This window comes from Triticum urartu, chromosome 2 (assembly GCF_003073215.2).
Source record: "Triticum urartu cultivar G1812 chromosome 2, Tu2.1, whole genome shotgun sequence".
In the NCBI taxonomy this organism is placed as follows: domain Eukaryota; kingdom Viridiplantae; phylum Streptophyta; class Magnoliopsida; order Poales; family Poaceae; genus Triticum; species Triticum urartu.
Window position 1 is genome coordinate 675,959,534 of NC_053023.1, and position 22,125 is coordinate 675,981,658.

At 45.2% G+C, this 22,125-nt stretch overlaps 1 protein-coding gene across 3 annotated transcripts; it reads left to right on the forward strand.

The window, feature by feature from the left end:
- The first annotated feature begins 1,029 nt into the window (after window positions 1–1,029).
- On the forward strand, window positions 1,030–21,840 carry LOC125539651. 3 transcript variants are annotated; one of them, XM_048703151.1, is made up of 18 exons: window positions 1,030–1,117; window positions 1,225–1,433; window positions 6,560–6,706; window positions 6,941–6,984; window positions 8,617–8,654; window positions 9,548–9,638; window positions 10,681–10,786; window positions 10,867–10,937; window positions 12,059–12,128; window positions 12,644–12,706; window positions 14,410–14,481; window positions 15,298–15,399; window positions 15,501–15,575; window positions 15,711–15,833; window positions 19,333–19,449; window positions 19,911–19,967; window positions 20,806–20,902; window positions 21,630–21,840. In XM_048703151.1, exons 2-17 carry the CDS (start codon window positions 1,266–1,268, stop codon window positions 20,863–20,865), a joined length of 1,404 nt encoding a protein of 467 aa, XP_048559108.1. In that variant the 5' UTR covers window positions 1,030–1,117; window positions 1,225–1,265; the 3' UTR covers window positions 20,866–20,902; window positions 21,630–21,840. The 3 variants fall into 3 exon arrangements, with proteins under 3 accessions (XP_048559108.1, XP_048559107.1, XP_048559109.1); XM_048703150.1 differs by lacking the exon at window positions 21,630–21,840 and adding an exon at window positions 20,979–21,572; XM_048703152.1 differs by lacking the exons at window positions 1,030–1,117; window positions 21,630–21,840 and adding exons at window positions 6,272–6,388; window positions 20,979–21,572.
- The last annotated feature ends 285 nt before the right edge of the window (window positions 21,841–22,125 follow it).

Sequence of the window (22,125 nt, forward strand, 5' to 3'; positions counted from 1 at the left end):
TAAAAATCTAAAAATGTTCCAGAATTTCTAAATTTTCCCTAAATTCTAGAAAAGAAAATCATCAGTTGAAAAATGTTCATGAATTCGAAAAATATTCATAAAAAAATGTTCATGTATTTCGAAAGTTGTTCTGCAATTTCAAATAATATTTGCCAATTTTCAAAAAATGTTTGCAATTGTTCTAAAAAGTTCATGAATTCGGAAAATGTTCACAAGTTTAATAAATGTTCACGAAATTGTAAACATATTCAAAAATTTAAAATTGTTTATGATTTGATGAGAATGGTCATCAATTTAAAAAATATTCATGATTTAGAAATATTTGCCAATTTGAAAGATGTGCCCAAAAATGAAAAAGGAAAAGAAAAAACCCGACAAGAAGCTGAATTAGAAAATGGAAAACGTTAAAAAAGGAAAAGAAATATAAAAGAAAAATGAAAAAGACAGAGAAATTTAAAACTGGAAGAAACAACAAAGGAAAAACGAGAAAAACCGGTATGGTGCAGAACTCTTTTTTTTTAGCATCAGTACAAACACAAGCGCTCATATACACGCGCATACACTCATCCCTATGAACGCATACACGCACACCCTACCCGTATGAGCACCTCCGAGAGACTGAGCCGGCATATCATCTTGAGATTTACGAAGTCACCGTAGGCGCCTCGTCGTCGACGGGAACGTCTCCTCCCACTGAAAACGCATCGCTGGAAATCCTGAAATAAATCCAGAAATAATGCGAGCATCAGGATTTGAACCCTGGTGGGTTGGGAATACCACTGTCCACCTAACCAACTCAACTACAGATTGATTCGCGTATGGTGCAGAACTCGTAATGTGCCGGTCAACATATTACCAAGCGAGCGACCTACGGGAATAGGGTTCCCGGCCTGGACGTTCGAGGCTTGTCCGTTCCGTGCTGGCCGGGCCGGCTGACCCGAGCTCTACGCGGCCCGAGGCACGACGGGACTGGGCCGTGCTGGCCTGATCAGGCCCAGTTTCCATCATTTAGTGGATAGGGAGAATGCTCGGTGCAAAACTGCTGCCGATAGGCTGCGGCGGCTGCGATTCTGGATAGGAGCGGCGGCGCGGTTGAGCAAAGGCGTCGGCGCTCGTGGTGCAGCCCCTCTCCCCCACCCCCATCTCTCCGCGACGGCGCGGTTGAGCAATGGTTCTCCCTCTGTACTTCTGTGCTGGGCTCTGACCCCCTATTCCTCTCTGCAGCTAGCACGAGCGAGTCGACGACAGTAAAAAGCAGCGGCGTCATGGGCGATTTTACCTTGGTCACGGCGAGGGGATTTTGTAGGTGCTCGGGCACCTCCTCGTCTGTGAGGTCGAGGCCGCGTGGCGCGTACGCCGGCCATGGGGGCTATCCTCGATCCGGCATGGCTCCAGCTCGCTCTTCGCTTCAAAGAAGCCCGGCGTCACCGGAGGTGAGGAAGCCTTCAGTTTCTTTACGGGTGATTTTCCCATCCAAAATTTCATTGTTTAGAGTTTAGATGAAGATGTTCACCAATTTTATTGTTATTAACTGAATGGAAACATGTCTCTATCAACACGGCTTCCTGATGTTTACTTCCTTCAGAGTTTAGATATGTACTAGAAGTGTTTCTGCGCCGTTTTATTCCTAGCATTTCAGACTGAATTTATGCCTCCATGGCTAAGTTTATGTCTCTTTTAACCTGTCTATGCGAAAAAATCAGGACAAAATTACTGAGGCTGTAAATAGGGGAAACAAATAGAAAAATATATTAGAATTGTATCTTCTAGGAAGCAGAATATATAATGAAACTACACCTGGTGCCAACAGACTTTAATTATGGCTCGACGAAATACTTCTTAATTATTGAAAAATCTTATACACTTAGAGAATAGGCTTTCACCCCACTTTATAGATAAAGCCACATGGCCGAATACGATATAAGGTGTTGAGCTAAACCTCTTAGAAAGCTGATCAAAGATAGCTAGACTATACAAGACTAACAACACAAACAAAGCACCAGGGGTGCACTGTTGGGCTGCGCCAGCTTGTCGTCGAGCAAAAGCATGGGAGTGGCAGAACCACCCCAAGAAGAGCCCACAACGCCTGATGAAAAATGACCTCACGACTCCTTGATGAACCGCCGGATTTTGCCACCAAGTCCCACCTCATTGTCGTCGGAGAGGGCCACTACCCTCTCGCTCTGGATCGGGGAGCACCAGCCCTGTCGGTGACCAGAAGGGGACCTGAGACCTCGACACTACGATGTGTATATGACAGGAGGCAAATGAGAGTGGTCACCGTCGGGACCGAGGAGGCCTCAAGAGACGATTCCAACTAGACCAAGAACGCCGTCATGGCCGGAGGAGACCCGCACTCACCAACGACGTCGCAGGAGGGTTAAGACGCAAATGCGCCGCCATCACCAAGTCTGCCGATACGGACAAGGGTTTTCACCCATAGTGTTGACATGGGGATGTAGGAGAACCATGCCCCCCTTCCTCGAAGGCTTGTTCAGTTAGGCAAGGTTTGGAGGTTTGAAAGGGATTGAAGGGGTCAATATCCCCCTCAAACCTCCCCAATCCCCTTCAAATCCTTTGGTGAGGGGATTAATCGAACAAGGTCCAAAGAGGGAAGGGACACCTGCAATGTCGCTGGCGCCGGCGTTGAAGCGCTGAGCTTTTGCTCAGTACCTCCCTCATACATTGTTGTGGGACCTTGACCATCGAGCCCACCCCAAGGAGAGGCCCACCACCGCCATGACGGATTTGGGCCTTCAGATTTGGATCAGGGTCCGACTTCCACCGCCAGCAGCAACCTCGCCACGGGGCTAGCCGGAGAGCCGCCTGTGCGTCCCACCCTCCAAGACTGACGCCCCGGCATCCAAGACCCTACACCACCTTCTGTTGTCAAGTCCTTCATCCACCGAAGGACACCCCTGCCTCATTGCCAAGACCAGATTTGGGCGAGAGAGCCGGCCTTGTCGGTAACCTGCTAGATCGGACAAGCGCCGACTGCCGTAGGAGGGACAAGAAGGCTCCTCCTTCCGCATCCCAGGGCACCCATGCCTCATTGCCAAGGCCGATTTTTTTGTGGGAAAGCGGCCACGCCAGCGACCCCCGACCAACCCCGCTAGATCTGAGGAGCGTTGACCGTTGGAGGAGGGATGTGAAGGCGCCTCCTTCCATGTCCCAGGGCACCTTGGCCACCCTCTATGGCCGGAACTGAGGGAAACTAGCTTTTAATCAAAGGCATTACGCTAGCTTTAAATTAATAAAGCCCCAAACAGTAGATACTAAGTGTCGATAGCTTTATCGAAAAAGGCTTTCGCCCCGCTTTATATATGAAGCAAACCACCAAGCCACAACAATGCAGAAGAGTTCACGACACACACACACACAACAAGAAGTAGCACGGACACACAGGTTCAAAAGAGGGGTTCTGCTAAGGGCACAACTCAACAAGCCCTAAATGAAAAAACACAAATGGCGAAGCAACGGCTACCAAGTGGCTAATCCGGCTCTAGAGGTGGTGGAGGAAGCGGCAGCGCCAAGTGGAGAGCCATCGCGCGCAGGTCGGCGATGAGAGTGTCGATGGCGTCTCGGTCCTGCGGGCTGCTAAGCGTCCGCCAAAGCTGCATATAGCCACACATTTTGAAGATCGCGTCAGTAGCACGTCGGAGAGGCATACGCTGAATCACTAGCTTATTCCGAATCGTCCAAAGCGTTCAGGCGAGCACCCCAGTGCCCAGCCACCTAATGTGGCGGAGCCGCATCGGTGAGGCGATGAGTTCCGCGAATAGGTTGGGGAAATTAGTGTGGCACCAACTTCCACCGACCGCCTCCCGGAAGCAGATCCACAAGAAATGCGCGACACTGCAGGTGAAGAAGATGTGGTTGGAGTCCTCTACCGTCGCACACAATGGGCACATTCCATCACCCGGGTCATTCCGCTTAAGTACCTCCACCCCTGAAGGTACCCGGCCGCGGATCCATTGCCGGAGGAAGATCTTGATCTTCAAGGGCAGTCTAACCGTCCAGATCGCCGCGAGGGGTTCTGGGCCTGGAACTGCCGCGATAGCCTGGTAAAGCGATTTCGTGGAGAACCGACCTGAAGGCTCCAGGCGCCAGGAGATGCGGTCAACTTGTTGGTCAACATCTGGTTCCTGGAGCGTAATACACTCAAGGAGCTCGTGCCAAGCATCAAGCTCTTTGGGGCCAAACGGCCGACGGAAAGCAAGGCGCCCTAAGTCAATAAGGGCCACCTCGACGGAGATCCTAGGCTCTATCGCGGCGGAGAACAGGTCCGGGAAATGCGCCTCGAAGGCAAGGTCACCTGGCCATCTGTCGAACCAGAATAGGGTTGAGGCGTCGGAGCCTACCGCGATGGAGGTCCCGATACGAAGGACCAGGAGCAGTTGGATGACGGACTGCCAGAACTAGGAGCCACCGGAGCGTTGGCAGAAGGCGAGGGGCTGTCCACAGAGATATTTGTTCTGAATTATGTCAAGCCACAGACCTCCCTCCCCGTACGCGATGCGCCATAGCCAGCGTGTGAGTAGGGCGATGTTCATGCGTTTGGAGGACATGATCCCGAGCCCGCCCTAGTCGCGCGGCTTACAGATCTCAGGTCAGCGAACCATGTGGTACTTCTGCTGATCGCCCTCCCCCGCCCAGAAGAAACGTGCCTGAAACTTGGCTATCTCATGATGAAGGGTCTCATGAAGGCTGGAGAAGCTCATGATGAACAGCAACAAGCTAGATAGCGAGGAATTAATGAGTACTATTCGGGCCGCCTTGGACAGCCACCTATCCTGCCAGGGTTTGACTCGGTGTTGTAGCTTAGTCACCGTTGGGCGCAGCTCCGCCACTATCAGCCGATAGTCACTAATGGGTATCCCTAGATAGGACGTGGGGAAGGAACCCAACTGGCAATTAAGGCAGTCAGCAATACTTTGGCATTTGTCCGGGCCGTAGCCGAGAACCATGACCGCGCTCTTGTCGAAGTTAATCTTGAGACTCGACATCTGCTTCCAGCAGATGTGGAATTTCGGATTTGTGATGTCAACCGCGGAGCCTTCCACCATGATAATGGTGTCATCGGCATATTGTAGGAGGGAGACCCCACCCCCTCCTACAAGGTGAGGGACTATACCGCGGATGTGCCCCGCGGCCTTGGCCTTGTCTAGGATGGTGGCGAGAGCATCGACCACCATATTAAATAGAAAGGGGGAGAAGGGGTCGCCCTGCCTAACCCTGCATTGGGTGGGGAAGAAGGGGCCGATCTCCCCATTGATGTTAATCGCGGTACGACCGGATGATACCATCTGCATGACCTGGGTAGCTCACCAATCATCAGACCTCCTGAAGGAAGGGCCAATGTGCCGTGTCATAGGCTTTATGGAAGTCGATTTTCAGGAAGACCGCCTTCTGGTTTTTGGCGCGCACCTCATGAAGGACTTCATGGAAGACCAAAACCCCATCCAGAATATATCGGCCTTGGATGAAGGCCGACTGATTGGGATGGGTGACACGGTCGGCCAGCGAGGTCACCCTATTGGCGTACCCCTTCATCGGGATGTGGAAGATCACGTTAACCACCGTGATCGGGCGAAACTGGCGGATGTCTGAGGCCCCAGGTACCTTGGGGATGATGGTGATGATCCCGTAGTTAAGCCGGGTTAGGTCAATGGAGCCCACGGCCTTCGTCAGCTCTTGGTTGGCCAGACACCGTCACAATGCCTTCGTCTCTGTTGACACTACCTTCGTAGAAGGCCCCCTGCCCTCTCGCCCTAGATCGAAGGGTGCCACACCATCGGAAGGAAGAGCATCCCACCCGATAGCATGCATGAGCACTTATGGATGGCTTGCCAAGGGAGAGAACATTGAGGACGACCACCTCACACAAATATTTCGTTGTTAAATTCATTCGATAAGCGAAGTAACTAATATTGATTCAACTTGCCATTACCCCTTGCTGAAGCCTAGTGTATTTTTGTCCATTTTAAGGGCATCCTTCCTAGAAATTCAAAGGAAATTTGTAGGATTAGAATCCTTATGAATTTTTTTCAAGGCTTGTTTGATTTGTAGGTTGAAAATCCTTGTGAGTATTTCTTATGGTTAACTTCAAACTCATTTCGAAGGAAATTTTTATCGAGTTCAACCTTTTGGAAACTTTTCTATGTCTATTACAACTTTGGCACACACATTATCCCTCTGAAATATTCTGTGTTTTTCCGGTGCTACAACTAAACAACTTGTAATTCTTATTCATGTGGTTAAATTCCTGTAGGAAAGGACATATCATCACATCCAACTCCTGCAATTTTCCTATTCTTGCGAACCAAAGAAGCCCTAAAGGAGGCCATACAGTTAAATTTAGTTTGTCCAAAGTACAAAGGGATTTCCCGTAAGCAAAACAATCTTCTTGCCTGCCACTTTCTTCCATTTTGTATATTATATTTTCTGTAAAGTGCGAACAATATCTAATTTACTCATGCTTTCGATTGCAGAATTTCACATTAGTCTAATTCTTTGGAATATAAGCTTATTGTTTGAGGTATGTATATGTCTGTTGTAGGGATGCCTGCAAAAAATTGGACGAGGTACTGACGTGGAAATATTTGGTTTAAAGATTGCCAACTACAGAATGCACAGGGCATTCAATTTTGAGTGTTTTGCTTCCGGCGGGGGTGGATTTGGGACTGATTTTACAAATAAGAAAAGAGTAGGTTCCCTCAGTCTTTAATTTCCCCCTCCCCTACTTCTGCTTAGCCGCAGTGTGTTCCATCTTTGACTAATATAATTATTAAAAAATACGGGACTGCATTACTTTCTTGCCCTATATATTAGAGGTTCTTGATTTTATGAAATTCTCTTTACTGGGGTCCTACATCTTATTCATGCTATGTTAAGAAGTTCGATTCCTTGATGGTCTACTTTGCCTTTGCATTATCACCAGATTAAAAGCAGGAAGAGGGCAAAGGATGTTGTGCAGGACCCAAGGTATTCAAACTTGCTGCAACTGATTTCTTTCGTCACATTATGAACTGACTCTGTCCTTGTTGCCACTTATGGTTGTGGTTGTCATCACATTTTTTCCATACCATGTACCTCTTGTATTATGTAACATCTAAGTACATCTCAAAATTCTAATGGAAAAAAGTGCATAATTGAATTTTCATGTAACATTTGATATATGAGTATTTTCACCAAAATCTATGTACGTAAGTTTTAAGTCGGCACCACAATTATACTATATAGTATACTCTGGATGCAATGTGCACGGTTCTACTAATGTTTCATGTTAGACATGGCTAAACAGCACACCCCTTTCCAAAATTGATGCGTTGGAGATTCCAGTCTCCTTCACTGGTATTAGTTGCCGAAAACATACTTATTAATGCTACTGTATGACCCAACTCATTAATAGTCACAGAGGCAACAAACAAAAGCATTGCAATAAAAAAACGTAGCAATGCATTATGATTATTTCATTTGTAAGGTTTTCTGAAACTGACCAGGTTATTCTAAGTCTGAAAGATATGGAGAAACACAATTTTCATGTAATCCCCCTGCCCATTAGTGTGGAGGCCCTTGTACCCAGGTGTATCTGTGGTGGTTAGTCCCACATAGAGAGTTTGGACAGGTTTGGTACTTTGGTCCATCGTATATACCCTTGTGTTTTCTGAAAATAACACCTTTGGGTTAAATCTTTTACACACATTGTGGAAGAAAGTGTAAGCGGGGTGCAATCCATACGTGCACTCCCATCCCACTTGTGGGCGGGTATTAAACAAATTTTAACATTTAACTAGGGTGTTACAGGTGATCCTGTTCATCTCCCGTGTATGCTTGTGCTGACAATCTCGTCAGCCCTTACAGGGTGAGGGAAAGTTGAGTTTAATACCTTGATTCGTTAGTGTGGATGCCCTATTGACCTTCATATTGTTTTCAAGTATGTTGTCCAAATATTTCTGAAGACATTAGAAGTCAAAATTATGAAAGTTTGATTTTACCTGTGTCCAAAATGGGAGCTTTTAGGGAAATTTGAGGTATTTAACTCTTAGGAATATGTCCTCATTTGAAACATTATTTGATAATCTTTGAAGCTCAACTGTTTTGTCAGCCATTATACAGAATTTAATGTGCAGATTAAAGTGTTAAATATATCTTAATTGTGAAACTGTTCGGCTACATACCACAATATTGCTTACATGGGGTCGGCCTCTTGCCAACAACTTCGCTCTGTTTATCATATCTGTTCTACCTACGGGCTATAGCTCATTTGTTATGCTTACGTGTTAGATCTGGTTCTCAATACAATTTAATTTGTAGATTCCAGAACAACCTATACAATAAATTGTATGTAAAAATATCCTGGTAATTCAAGGCCATGATGTATGAAGTTGTGATGCATGCAGCTAAACTCCAGAAGTTTGGGTTCTTTCTCTCTTCTTTTTGGGCTTCAGATGTGCCTTGTTATCTTCTATGTTGACAGAATCTGCAGCTCAAACTAAAGACTTTAATATTTTTTCTTATTCATATCGTGCTATACTTCATAGTGATATTTAGTTTAATTTAGTTATGATTTTTTTGGTTATTCATATTATTATCAACAACTTTCTTTTGATGCAGCAAGGTAGCATCTGCAGACTCAAAGAACCAGGAACAGTGTGAGTGCACTTCAAATTTTAGTTTCATTTGTAATTATTGTGTGGCAAGTATGTTACCAAGATTGCTAAGTGTGCTTGTCTAGCAACTTGAGATATGTGTTGTTTTTTTCTCACCACATGCTCTCACTCCCTTACTTTTTTTACTTGTGGGCCACTGGGCCCATACTTTGTTTCCTGGAGTTAGTATCAAATAATCAACATACAATTCCACAAAAAAAGCAAGCATTGTCTAAAAAAAAACCCGAAAAAAGCAAGCATCTCCCAGTGCAACGTAATTATTGATGCCAAGAAAGGGAAGTGAGAGTTAGCATCGGATGGCCTTAATGCTGTGGTTGGCCTTATGGAATATTTGTATCTTTCTGTGTTTTCTTGTACTGGATTTTTTCCTGAACGCGCATCAATATATTAAGAAGAAAGGGAGTCTAAGCAGAAACATACACACCTGTTAGGGTAGGGTTTAATACATGGCCTTCACTGAGGAAAACAAAAAGAAAAATGACCAGCGGCCTATACAAACAAAGGCTATGGCCAGATGCTAGTGCTACTGAGGCCTTTAGCCCCTGCCATACACCACAACTTGGCCTCATCCCTTATATCTTGCATAATGACACTGAAATTATGAGAGGCCCCCTTAAAGACACATCCATTCCTATGCTTCCATAATCACCAAGCGACCAAAATTACTAATGAGCCGAAGCCTTTGCCGTATTGCTTGACAACTTGCCGTGAAGCTTGACGCCGCCACCTGGTAAAAACAAAAACAACATCCTTTGATCTATATATATAAACAAACTTATTTTATGCATTTAGCCTTTAATGTTTTTTAGATATGATTTTATTGCCACTTCACCCACCGCTGACACTTCTCAATACTTGGACATTTACGTTTTCAGGGGCACCAGAGTTAGGAATTGGAAGAGAAAACAAATCTGATAAAACGGTCATGGATAAGAAATTTCTGGAAAAAGTTGAAGCTGTTCGAAGGTACTCAATAGTTACCTCATGCTATAGTGAGTGAAAAGGCAAATCCATTGTTCAACTGCTGCTGCTTGAAAGTTTGTGAGCAAGTTATTGGATACACGAGATACCGAGACTCGATATGATATGGAAGCAAGAGGTTCATAGTTAAACTTCTGTTTGGCCAATGTGATGAAAAATATAAAAAATGTAGAAGAATGTGCTGCGTTTCCCACTTTTCCAACCCACACCTGATTTGGCTAGTGTCTTTTTAGCATGCCGCGTTCTTGCACGACTGCCAGGATGTAGACTATAGTTTTACAGCCATCCCATCTCTGCCTACAAGCCCAAATGACCACTATCATTTTGTATCGCTGGAAATTTTGGTTGAAACTGTTGTCCGTTGTGGCCTTACATCATGCCATTCTGCTGGAAATCTGACAGAGTGGACCCACCTGTCATTGTTAGAGCCTTTATGGCTGGGCTTGCGCTTGAGCCAGGGTTTTTTGCAGCTCCCCGAGCTTCCCTAAATCACCCACTGCCTTTCTGTTGTGGGAGAGGTGAGGGCGCTGTTGTTGATTTCCGCCACCGCCCTCGCGTCCATCTGGCGGCAGCTCGCAGGAGTGGGTGAAACACAGAGGATTGAGAGTGAGAGGGCAGAGTGTGGGCGATTTGAAGAGGCTCGGGCGAGCTGGCGATTTGAAGAGGTTCGGGCAAGCTGGCTAAAAAACTGGCTCTAGCTCAAGCCGAGCCAGAAGGACTCTGACAATGAGATGGAGACCCATTCAATGATATTTCAGTTAAAGGACTAGGCAGTGTACTTTTTTTTCTTTGCTAAAGGTTAGCCTTGGGGTGTTAGTGTTAAAATCCCTCGGAGCTATAGTTTTTTGTTACACCCTCCCTCGAAGGTGTATATATTTTTTCTTTTAATAAACTTTTACTGCCGGGACCTCCCCTACAGTTTCAGTTCAAAAAGGAGTGTTTTGCTGTAATTTACTCTTCTTTGAATCTAATGTTTTTATTCATGTTCTAAGCTTGGGGCTTCTGTTGTTAATATGTTCTTTTACAGGTCTGCACTTGATAAAAAGAAAGTTGAAGAGAACAAAAATTATCAAGCTATTGATTATGATGCTCCAATTGAATCAGATAAGAGCACACTTGGCTTTGGTACAAGGGTCAGTATACATGTACATCATTTACGTGTTTTCACTATTTGGTAGCTTCCATATCATGTACAGCGGAATTTCTCTGGCAGGTTGGGATTGGCATAGCTGTTGTGGTTTTTGGACTAGTCTTCACTTTTGGGGATTTCCTCCCTTCTGGAAGGTGCTTAACATCTACTACACTAATGGACTACACATTTGTTACTTTAGGAAGTAGCAAGTGAATGTGGTTTGTGGTTTTGGACTAGTGTTAAGAGTTTCTCTAGGAAGCTTTTGAAGTACTGAATGTGTTATATTAGATATATTTTTAGTCAGTCTGGTTTAGCTTAGTCCAATCTGTTTAACATACATTGTACGTGTGGATCGCACTTAGCAGGATGTGTAAAGTGTAATTTACAGACAATTAGTTACGTTAGGAAGTAGCAAGTGATGATTTAGAGTCTGATGGGCCAGTACATTTTTATGCACTAGAATATTACTATCAAATACTTAATTTATAGAGTACTATTTTCTTGTTTGAAATATCTAGTAACAAATCTATTGTACAATTAATTGATGACAGTTTTGGAAATACAATTACAGCTTACATCATTTTTCTCTTACATGTGATGCTGGCAAGTAAAGTGATTCATCTATGAACAAAGCTGTAGGTCATAAGAGAAAAATAGTTATTCTATTTTGCAGTTAAAAGTTAGACTTTTCATTGTATGCCTATGTACATAATCATTTTCTTATGAGGAACTAGTGGACCACATTTGTTACGTCAGGAAGTAGCAAGTGAATATGGTTTGTGGTTTTGGACTAGTGTTAAGAGTTTCTCTTGGAAGCTTTTGAAGTACTGAATGTGTTATATTAGATATATTTTTAGTCGGTCTGGTTGAGCTTAGTCTAATCTGTTCAACATACATTGTACGTGTGGATCGCGCTTAGCAGGTATGTATAGAGTGTAATTACAGACAATTAGTTACTTCAGGAGTCTGATGGGCCAGCACATTTTTATGCACTAGAATATTACTATCAAATGCTTAATTTATACTATTTTTGTGTTTGAAATATCTAGTAACAAATCTATTGTACTATTAATTGGTGGCAGTTTTGGAAATACAATTACACCTTACATCATTGTTCTCTTACATGTGATGCTGGTAATTAAAGTGATTCATGTGTGAACAAAGCTGTAGGTCATAAGAGAAAAATAATTTTGCAGTTTAAAAAGTTGACTTTTCATTGTATGCCTATGTACATAATCATTTTCTTACGAGGAACTATACTCCCTTGTTACAGTGTTAGCCCTAGCAATGAAAGCACTGTGGTTAACAAACAGCTTTCTGAGGAGGAAAGAACAAACTATAAGGTACCCCCCCCCCCCCCCCCACCCATCCACCCAGAAAATATTGCTGACTTTTAAATATATGAACCACTCCAGTTACAGCGAATGTTATAGTGTATGTGTAGTATTACCCACAAATTGTTCATAAAAGGTTTTGCTTTTGAAAAATAAAACCATGTCCATGTCACCCTTATAATGTTTTATAGCCATGTGATTTTCTGTCGCAAGATGTAGCTCAATAAAAAGGAAGCATAAGCAATCAGTCTAGACAGCAGGCGTACTGCGTAGCGGTCATGGCCATCATCTAAGTATTCAGAATTGTAGTAAAAACAAATGCCATGCTTAGAAACAGTTGTGGAATGTGCTTGCTTATGAGCTGTATACTTGTATTGATTTGTATTGTACCTCTGATGTTTCATTTCGACACAAAGGGTCAAAGAATTATTTTAGCCGCAATACCAAAAATATCTAAGGAAATGTTTTCAGTTCAGTTTGGTACTTTGTTATTGTATTAAGATATTGTCAATTGTTTTGATTAGAGGGCACTTGAAGGGTACGAAGAAACACTGACCAAGTCGCCTAACGATCCTACCGCTCTCGAGGTGAACTGTTATTTCCTTCTTTCTTTTACTTGGGTTATGCATCCTGTCCTAGAACTTTCTGCTCTTACCATGTGATTTCTGTCCACATTGGTACTTCATTTGTTATTTATTGATGCAACTTGCATAACAAGACTCCTCGTTATAATTGTCCATGAATTATAATTGCTTAGTTAGTAAAAGTTTAATTGGCCACCGGCGATTACTGGCCTTACTGGTGTGTCTTGATGTTATTTGGGGGCAAGAATACAAGAGGAGTGGCCACCCAAGGTGCACCCTGTTCAGGCTGCACCAGATGGGGCGCCCATGCATCACCCCCCCCCCCCCCCAGTTTTGAGAAAAAAAATTCGTCTCTTTCTCTCTCCCATAAATCCTACCACCCTCCTCCATAGCCTCACCGCTCCCTCTCCACCTCAATCTCTGCTGCCGCAATCACCATAGGCGATCTTGTGGATCATGATGAGTGTCAAGTATGGTGAGCAGCAGAAGCATCGCAATGCTGTCTTCGACAACGCACAGCCCAGTATCTTCAGTTTGCTCGACACGATCAAGGTCGAGGCTCGGTCATGGGCAAAGGCAGGGGAGGTGGGTCTTGGTGTACTACTTCCGTCGATTGCTCCTTAGGCGCGTGGAGTTGTAAATTGGAGTATTAGTCCGGTCCTGGGCTTGCACAAATCTTGGTCTCTATCAATGCATCGAGATGCAAGTTTTTGCGTTTTCTTGAACAAAAGATCTGTATTTTATATTTGAGGGTGTCCGCATCTATACAAGGAGACCCTGGCTGTTGAATAAAGCAGACAAGAAGTTACCCTAATTTCTCCCGTCTCTTCTCTGTCCTCTAATCCCAGCGGCACCACCCTCCTCCATAGATGCAGTATGCAGCAATACATCCAGCCCAGCTGCACCTCCCTCTCCACCTCAATCTCTCCTAACCACGGGACACCTTTTTGTTTTGTTTTGAGAAACCTCGTCACGAGGGCAGGGGGTTCCTGCATTTTATCAAGAAGAAGAGAGATGATCCCCAAAACCTAATATTCTCGGTTAATCAGGGAAAACCGAGTGAAAACCCAAAAAAAGAGAAGAGAAAAAAAGGGAAAAAAGACACTAGAGCTTGGGGATAGGGACAAAGACAAATGGAACATCAAGGGACATTGTCTGAGCCAGACACCAGAGCGCCAAGGCCCAAAGCAATAGGGTGAGGCTCAAGTGCAACCAAACTGACCACCGCTCGCCGGAGAGAACTCATCCATATCGAATGACGCCTCTGCCTCAACATGGGAGCATCAAGGTCCATCTTTCACTTCCTGGCAATGACCGCCAAAGTGCTCAACGCCGCGATCACTTGTGGTGAAAGCGGTTTTTTGTACATGACCACGGGACACCTGGCATGCCACCTTTGGTTGGGATAAATTTTGGCAGTTTCAGGCCAGTCATATGCTAGACTCCATCATATTTACTCCACTTATCTTCTAGTAGCACTACCTCGCAAGCTAGTGCTTGTGTGGGTGAATTGTACGTATGACCCCTTTTTGGAATGCAATTGTACTATTTTCTTTATCTTGTTGAGATTGATGTGTCAGAAAGAAAATTTTGAGAATAATACATGCATATAAATACTTGAAACATTGTGGAAATATTTAATTGAATTTGAAAACTGCCAATTTTGTTCTATGACATACCTGTTTACTTTTCACATGGCCTCACAGGGTGCAGCAGTATCGTTGGTTGAACTAGGTGAATATCAGAAGGCCTCAGATCTACTTGAGAAGCTAGTTAAGGTACCCTTATTTGGTGCAGCTTGTATTTGCTATTTGGAGTTTTTGTCTTTTTAGGAAACGGAAGCTTTATTACCCCAGGCCTCTTCATCACAGATACAACCTCAATTATTACATCATTTATTACAAAGTCACCAAAAAGTAGCCTAATCAAAAGCCACATAGACCACACAGATCATCATCACAGACTAAGATGCCTATCACTGGGGGGCGCCATTCATGCTGGAAGACGCGCTCGTACCATACTGACCGAGTCCTTTGCATGTACTTCGTCCACTTCGGCGTTCTCCCATTGCGCCCACAGCGTGCGCACATCGTGCACCCATTCGCGTCTGTAGCTCAGTCAGTTGTATAGCAAACTGTTGTAACCAAGCCATGTACTTGTATTTATACCATGCCATTGCACATGAATAGAATTACGAAGAGTTCCTCAATTCTTCTATGGTATTTGAACAGAACAGGGAATGAACTCCGAGTAAGCCACTCGAGCTTCTTGGTGCCAAGCTCCATCGACTCCTTGTGTTGCACTTTCTGTAACAACGTCCAGGACCACAGCCAACTGGTAGACGAGAGCAACACCTGCATACAAGATTGAACTCATCTTTTTGTCAAGCATAACATCATTTCTACTTCCTTTTTCACAAATACAAGATCATTTCTACATAGCTAAATGGGCCAAAAAACTGCTGCAGCCTGACCATAATAAGCGTAACGACTAACGACTTATCTACCCCCTGCAGCCACCTCGGAAATATTTGCAGGTTCTGTCTAGCTTGTGAACTTCTTATCTAGCAGAAATGCACATTTTACTTGATGTAGGTAATCCCTGACAAAGCAGAAGCATACCGCTTGTTAGGTGAAGTAAAGTTTGAGCTCAAGGATTATGATGGGAGTTCTTCATCATACAGGAACTCTCTATCTGTAAGCAAGTATTGATGCACATTTATATTTATACAAAATATATGTTGTCGTTGACTAGTTATCACGATACAGGTTTTTTAACTCTAATACTTTGTGATCAGTCATCTGACAGCATTGATTTTGACGTTCTCCGTGGGCTGACAAATTCATTAGTTGCTGCTAAGAAGCCCGATCAGGTCTGTAAATAAAATTATGATCAAGACATACCTTGACATATAACTTATTTGAAGTTAAACTCTAATTTTGCCCAGTTTGTACAAATCAAAATATCTGCCATATTTTCCCAATTAACCGACCTTAATTTCTGATAGGCAGTCGAAGTAATTCTATCTTGCCGTCGCAAGTTGAGTGAAAAGCGTCAAACCAGGCAACCTGATTTGGAGGCTGCAAATGAGAATGGTGCTCAGGAGTCTCGAGATATCGATCCTATCCAAGTATGTTGTTTCTCATCACAGGATCAGCTGTTACTAATATTTTTGTAAATTACTTGGTTTTTAGCAGAGTTAGTGAAGCTTTCTGCTTAAAATATTGACAGCATACATGTTGAACTGTGATTCATAATGGGATAGCTAGTGTGCTGAATACAGCCAGAGGGCGTGCTGTGAGGAATTTGATAGGCATAGACTTAAAAGGCGCAGTTCCTGGCCAAAGCCGTCAGTATGACAAAATTCCACACGGCTTTACCTGGGCAGGGTGCAAGGGGGCTAACATCGGCAACTCTCTGGTCAATTGGAGCTGCGTCTGCTGCCTTCTCGAGCTAGGCGACCTAGGCATCCTTGACCTCGACAGAATGGGATGTATCTGCGCCCTACATCTACATGGCTTTGGTTCAGCAAAACCGGCCCATCCAAGCCTTGGAACGAGCTTGCTACTCAAACCTCATCCTCAGAGCATGCCCTGTTCCACACCTCTACCTACACCAAGCTGGGTAATAGTTAGTCCTGCTGGTTTTGGTCTGAATGACGGCTTGACGGCATGCGGTGTCAAAAATTGCACCTGACATCCTTGCCAAGGTCCCTAAGCGTCAAAAGAAGTCTGCACCATAGCACAGGGGCCATAACGGGACTTGGATCGATGACATCCCTGGTGGCCTTTTGCTGCCAGAACTGCAACTGTTTCGTGCTGCTCTGGTGGGCTATGGCCGCAACTGACCTTTCCGATGAGCCAGATTGCCTTATCTGGCGCTGGACAGTCTGGGGTCTAGTCCGCCTGATTGCTACAGGGCGACCATTCACGGTTCCATCTGCTGTCATGCTTGGAAACTAACTTGGAAGTCTTGGGCTCCATGGAAGGTGAAAATTTTCTTCTGGCTGGCTGGTATGAACTGCTGCTGGACAGTGCAGCATCTCGCTCTCAAAGACTTGCCGCACAAACCAGCTTGCTTATTCCGCGGCCAAACCTTGGAGACAATGCAGTACCTTTTGGCTAACTGCCTGTTTTCCAGAGTGATCTGACACGAGGTTCTCTCCTCGATTTGTTCCACCTTCGGAGGCCTCGTCCCTGGTGAAACCCTCGTTGACCAGTGGCTTGAAGCTAAGCAGAGGGCATCAAAAGAGAGGCACAAGGGCCTTGCTAATACTGTGCTCCTCACGTCCTTGATGATCTGGAAGCACAGAAGCGCCTGCACCTTCACAATGCACACCCAAATTCTCGTGTCCTCCTCAGCAACATCATTCATGAGGGTTGTGAGTGGGTTAGAGCGGGAGCCACCCGGTTGACAGCGTGCCGGCCTGAGGGCTGGGATGTTCATTGATTTCCCGAGCAGTGTTTTCATTTTCCTTTTTGCTCTACCCGTTTGGGTGTGTGATTAACTTTGTTCCTACCTTTTCAATACATCGAAACGCAAAGCTTTTGTGTTTTCTCGGAAAAAGATATGTTTTGGTATATATGCCAATATGTATGTGTAATTGCGTAATTGTGTATTAGTGTAATTCTATCAAGTTCCTCAATTCCAAATTTCCAACCCATATACATGCGCTTCTCGATACCTTGCCACCCTCAGAGGCCAACTAAGTTTTCTCGTGGCGACGCAGAGACTGGCCCATGATTTCCTGTGCCTTGTTCCCACAAACACATTGTTATGGTGCTGCTAGAAGGAGGGCGCAAGAGGGCCGTTGTTATGGTGCTGCTAGAAGGAGGGCGCGAGAGGGCTGGCCGGGGGCCTTTTTTGCCCACGGCCGGGCAAGAGGGAAGGGATTTCCTTCATAACAATTTGGTATCAGCTAGGTTCGGTTCGATCATGTCTTCACCGCCGCCCAACCCGTCTCTTCCGCTGCCGGTCACCTCGTCGCCTCCGGCGACCACCACCACCGTCGCCCCGCTTGTGCCCGCACTGGGATCCTCCGTCGCGCCGGCCTCCGCCGTCCTCACCCCGGAGGTGTCCGGGGCACTGTGGGACCTAACCCAGGCGGTCTAGGAGATCCACCTGTTCTTGGTCGGGTCCTACAGGCCGCACCCGGCTGCGCCGCCACTGCGCCGCCGTGGCTGCCATGGCAGCCGCCGCACCAGGCGGCCTCCGCCGCGCTTGTCGGGCCGCTGCAGCTACCATCCACCGCCACCATCGCCTCCGCCGCAGCAGCCACCGTCGGTCAGCTCCGGCCCCGCATCGACCGCGCTGGCTGGAGTCCCGATCCAGCAGATCAAGTTCCCGCCATCGCCGTCACCGCTTCCGGCTTGGATCACTACCCGCCACGTGTCAGCAGTGGTGAGGCTGCAGGCTGCTGCGCGCGGCCTCCTAGCACGTCGGCGTGTGCGGGAGATGCGTGGTCTGCAGCTGCCGCTCCTCCCAGTTGCACTTCGCTGCGCAAAGGATCTCAATCTCGTCCGCTGCGTCGAGGATCTTGGGCATGCTGTTTTCCCCACGGACAGCGACCTCAAAGTCTGCGACATCGGCGGTTGGGGGGGCGCACCCCTCCTCGTCATTCTCCATCCCAAGCCCTCCACTCTTCTCTGTGCGGTGCAAACCAACAGCCGTCCGGCGGGGAGAAGGCAGGGTGTCACCGACAGGAGTGCACCGCGTAGCACCACTGCATTCCGCCGGCCGCCGCGAGGGCGCCTCTGCTGGTCGCTCTTGCGACCACTTTTTAGGTGGCCATACACATGCACTCCTTTTGTCCAGATGGTGTCCATGGGATCCAGGTGACTGTACACGTGCACGTCCGACGTGCGGATGGTGTCCACTTTTTGTTAAGGGGTCCAAAATAAATCGTCCCAGTCCATTTCAGGTCGAGAGTAATAAAACAAGCCTAGATGTAAAAGGCTTGTTTTTAGGTGTTAGGTTTGTGTTGCGTCGAGTCAATGGTTATAAGTTGGTTAGGCTGCAGCTCGAGGACAAGCTGCATGTCCAGGTGGGGTGTAGTGTTAGAGTACGTAATGGGCCTAATGGCCTGGGCTGGCGGTATAGCCCGTTAGTCTTAGGGTTAATTAGAGATAAGGGTCGCTTGCTTAGGGGTCAAGTAAGCCTTGCTTGGGAGTCAAGTAAACCTCTCTATACAAAGAGAGGAGATGTATCAATCTAATCAAGCAAGAATTAAGAAGGAAATCCCTTCCCTCTTGCCCGGCCGTGGGCAAAAAAGGCCCCCGGCCGGCCCTCTCGTGCCCTCCTTCTAGCAGCCACATAACACACGTGGGCCCACACCAACTAAATCTACCGATGCGGTGATGCATTGAGCCAGTGTCCTCGACAGCCAATACTGCAGTCCATGGCACAGACCTGCTGCTATCCGTTCCTCTCGAGGTGCACCTACTCTCCTCTGGCCTCTCTCAGGTCGGTTGGTTTGTTGTTGTCACAAAAGAAAATAAAACTCCACATGCCCCACGCTTGAAATCCTGGTGCGTCTACTGTAGCACTGTTTGTTAGGACAATCTACTTTGAGTTACTGACTGTTAATATGGGAGTTTAGAGTGCTCAGTTATTTTAATGTGCTATCACAGGTTGACCTGCTTCTCGGAAAGGCCTATTCTGATTGGGGCCATATCAGTGACGCTGTTACTGTTTATGATAACTTAATCACTGAACATCCTGAAGACTTCCGTGGTTATTTGGCGAAGGTATTGATAGAATGCATACTTTGCGCTTTACCTTGGAATTTGGAACTTTGAATTGTGCTTTTTAGGACAACATAAAGAGTGAACATCAGCTATGTCCTTAATTTTTCAGTAGATTCGACATGCCAATTCATTATACACAATATTAACAAAATAAATAAGGGGGCATATCTAGCCATGGACTGGGGTGCATGGAAGTTAGCTATCCACGTGCCAGAACCATGACTAGGTTCGAGATCTTATGGATTTCAACTCTAGCCTACCCCAACTTGTTTGGGTTTGAAGACTTTATCGTTGTTGTTGTTGTTGGAGATATTTAGAACATACCATGATTCAGCTATTTGATTTTACCACTAAGCAAAGTCACTACTTTGAATAGTTGTGGACTCTCAGTAGTCTAATCTTGACCAGTTATTTGTTTCTACTGTGAAGTGACGGTATACATTTTGATTTCACTTTCACAGGGAGCTATACTGAAGCAAAATGGTAAGGCAGGTGATGCAGAAAGAATGTTTATTCAGGTATTGTCTTCGTTTGTGATATCTCCTTTCAAGAGCATGTTTCGTTTTTGTTTGTGACATTACATACCAACGGTTTCAATGTCTACTGGCCTCAAAATTAATTACTACTCCCTCTGTAAAGAAATATAAGAGCGTTTAGATCACTACTTTAGTGATCTAAACGCTCTTATATTTGTTTATGGAGGGAGTACAAATCAGTTATGGTACCTAATAACACCCAGAAGGATAGAGTTGAGTTGAGCACTTCACCAACACTTTAAATTGCAGAAGAGGGGATTTCCATTCCACTTAATTGGGGCTACCTCTAAGGACTGGCCAAGCCATCTGTAGAACACTTCTTGCCTATGTCTGAATATGCTATTTTAGACATATATAGGTCCATCGGTGTCGAAGTGTAGGCATATTACCGTGCCCTTGGACCATTTATACTATATAACAGGCCCTATGGGCCTAGGTATGCAAAGCCTTTGGGGCTCCTAATTAAGCATGGCAAGCCTATCTGACTTGGAGAAGAAGTAACGGAGAGCCCAATCCGGGAAGGATTCTCAGTCTACCACCACCTCTCCAGTCATACATAGAGAGGCCAAAGACTTGCAAGAAGACCAAGTTTTAGAAACCCCATGACTAAGCAAAGATCTACTTTCGTTGTAATGAAGCCACCAAAGTTCTCAACTGTTAATTGTAAATTAATATGCTATTTAAACATACCAGTAACAAGAAATGATTAGACATCCGCCTTAAGTGACATAGTTTTCCATCTGAGGAATAATCAAGAGAATCCAGTGTCTTTCCATCTTCAGGATGCCATTTGCGACTAAATTTACTCCCTTCCATGCAGGCCAAATTCTTCGCCCCAGAGGCAGCAAAGGCACTTGTTGATATTTATGCACAGAGATAGTCCACGAGAGGCAAAGGAGGAAAAGCTTTCGTTTGAGGTACCAACGCATTCCTTTTATTGAAATGAGGTCGTCCTAATATGTTAATATCACAACAAAGGGGTCAAAATTACAGATGTATGGCATATCCGGTGGACTGCCTCACTTCACCAAACTTAAGCTGTCGTGGACTGTTAGCACTTAGGACATTACAGGCGAGGGCAACAGTCCATGTTAAGCTTGTACTAGAAGATAAAGCAGTCCAAGTGAAGGAAGGAAAAACCAATAGGAGAAGAGCAAGAGTTCGAAGGGAAGGAAAAGAGTTTGAAAAGGTTTTGGTCAAAGTCTTAGGACGCATATATAGTTCAATCGGTTAAGTTCAAAGTTCAGTTTGTGTCTGCTATTCTGTTCATGTTCTAAAAGGACAAAAGTTACGAAAAAGTGGTTACTCTGCTTGAGAATACTCCCTTTCATCAAGTATGATGTTCCATTGAAACACCAATATGTAAAAAAGGGTTCAACCTATTGAGGTTTCTGTAATTCGCCACCGCCGAAGGTATCCTATGTCCAAGTAAATTGGGTACCTAAAGACTACTCTCACCGCTGAAGCCACACAAGATTAACTGATTAACTGGGTTTGCATTGAGAACCAGGAACATTTTATGCTACAAGGATGTACCGGCATAACGTTTTATGCTATTGTATAATTCAATCACGGGCTTTCATTTTATGATTCCTTTTTTCAGTCTTAACCTGGTTGACCAACTTGCTCTGTTTGAAATTTCAGAACGGCAAGTCAGAGGCACTTGCAATGTTGTACTCGTATTAGGCAATCAGTCTTCATTAGAAGACAGATTGTTGGTGACACATTTTTCATAGCTTGGCTGTCAGTGTTTCAGCTCATTTTTGTGGTATGGAAGTATAGCAAATCATGATTTTGAGGTATTGCTAGAAGGAAAAGGAAAATAGGGCAGGGCTGCAGGACCCCGCTTCGTTTCCAAGTATGGTCAGAGACGTTTGGCTCTCGGGGCCATGTGATACCTATTTGCATACAATTCAAAACCAAGTTTATTTGGAAATTAAAAAAATATGTACAAAAAGTATGTGTGTTTGGCTCTGAAGGTCACATTTTTTTTCATATAGCTTATCTACGAATGGCTCAACTCCAAAGCAAACCTCATTCACAATCACATCTCCTACAATAACGACTGCCCAAAGTGTGGCCATGGCCCAGAAGCAGCAGTAGCATATCTTCATTCAATGATCTCTTAACCGCAAACTGT

Excerpts from the sequence above, each read along its gene's own strand:
- LOC125539651 (XM_048703151.1), top strand. The coding sequence starts at position 1,266 with ATGGGCGATTTTACCTTGGTCACGGCGAGGGGATTTTGTAGGTGCTCG. Across the intron at positions 6,707-6,940 it reads ATTTTACAAATAAGAAAAGA|ATTAAAAGCAGGAAGAGGGC; the intron begins GTAGGTTCCCTC and ends CATTATCACCAG. Across the intron at positions 12,129-12,643 it reads AGGAAAGAACAAACTATAAG|AGGGCACTTGAAGGGTACGA; the intron begins GTACCCCCCCCC and ends TGTTTTGATTAG.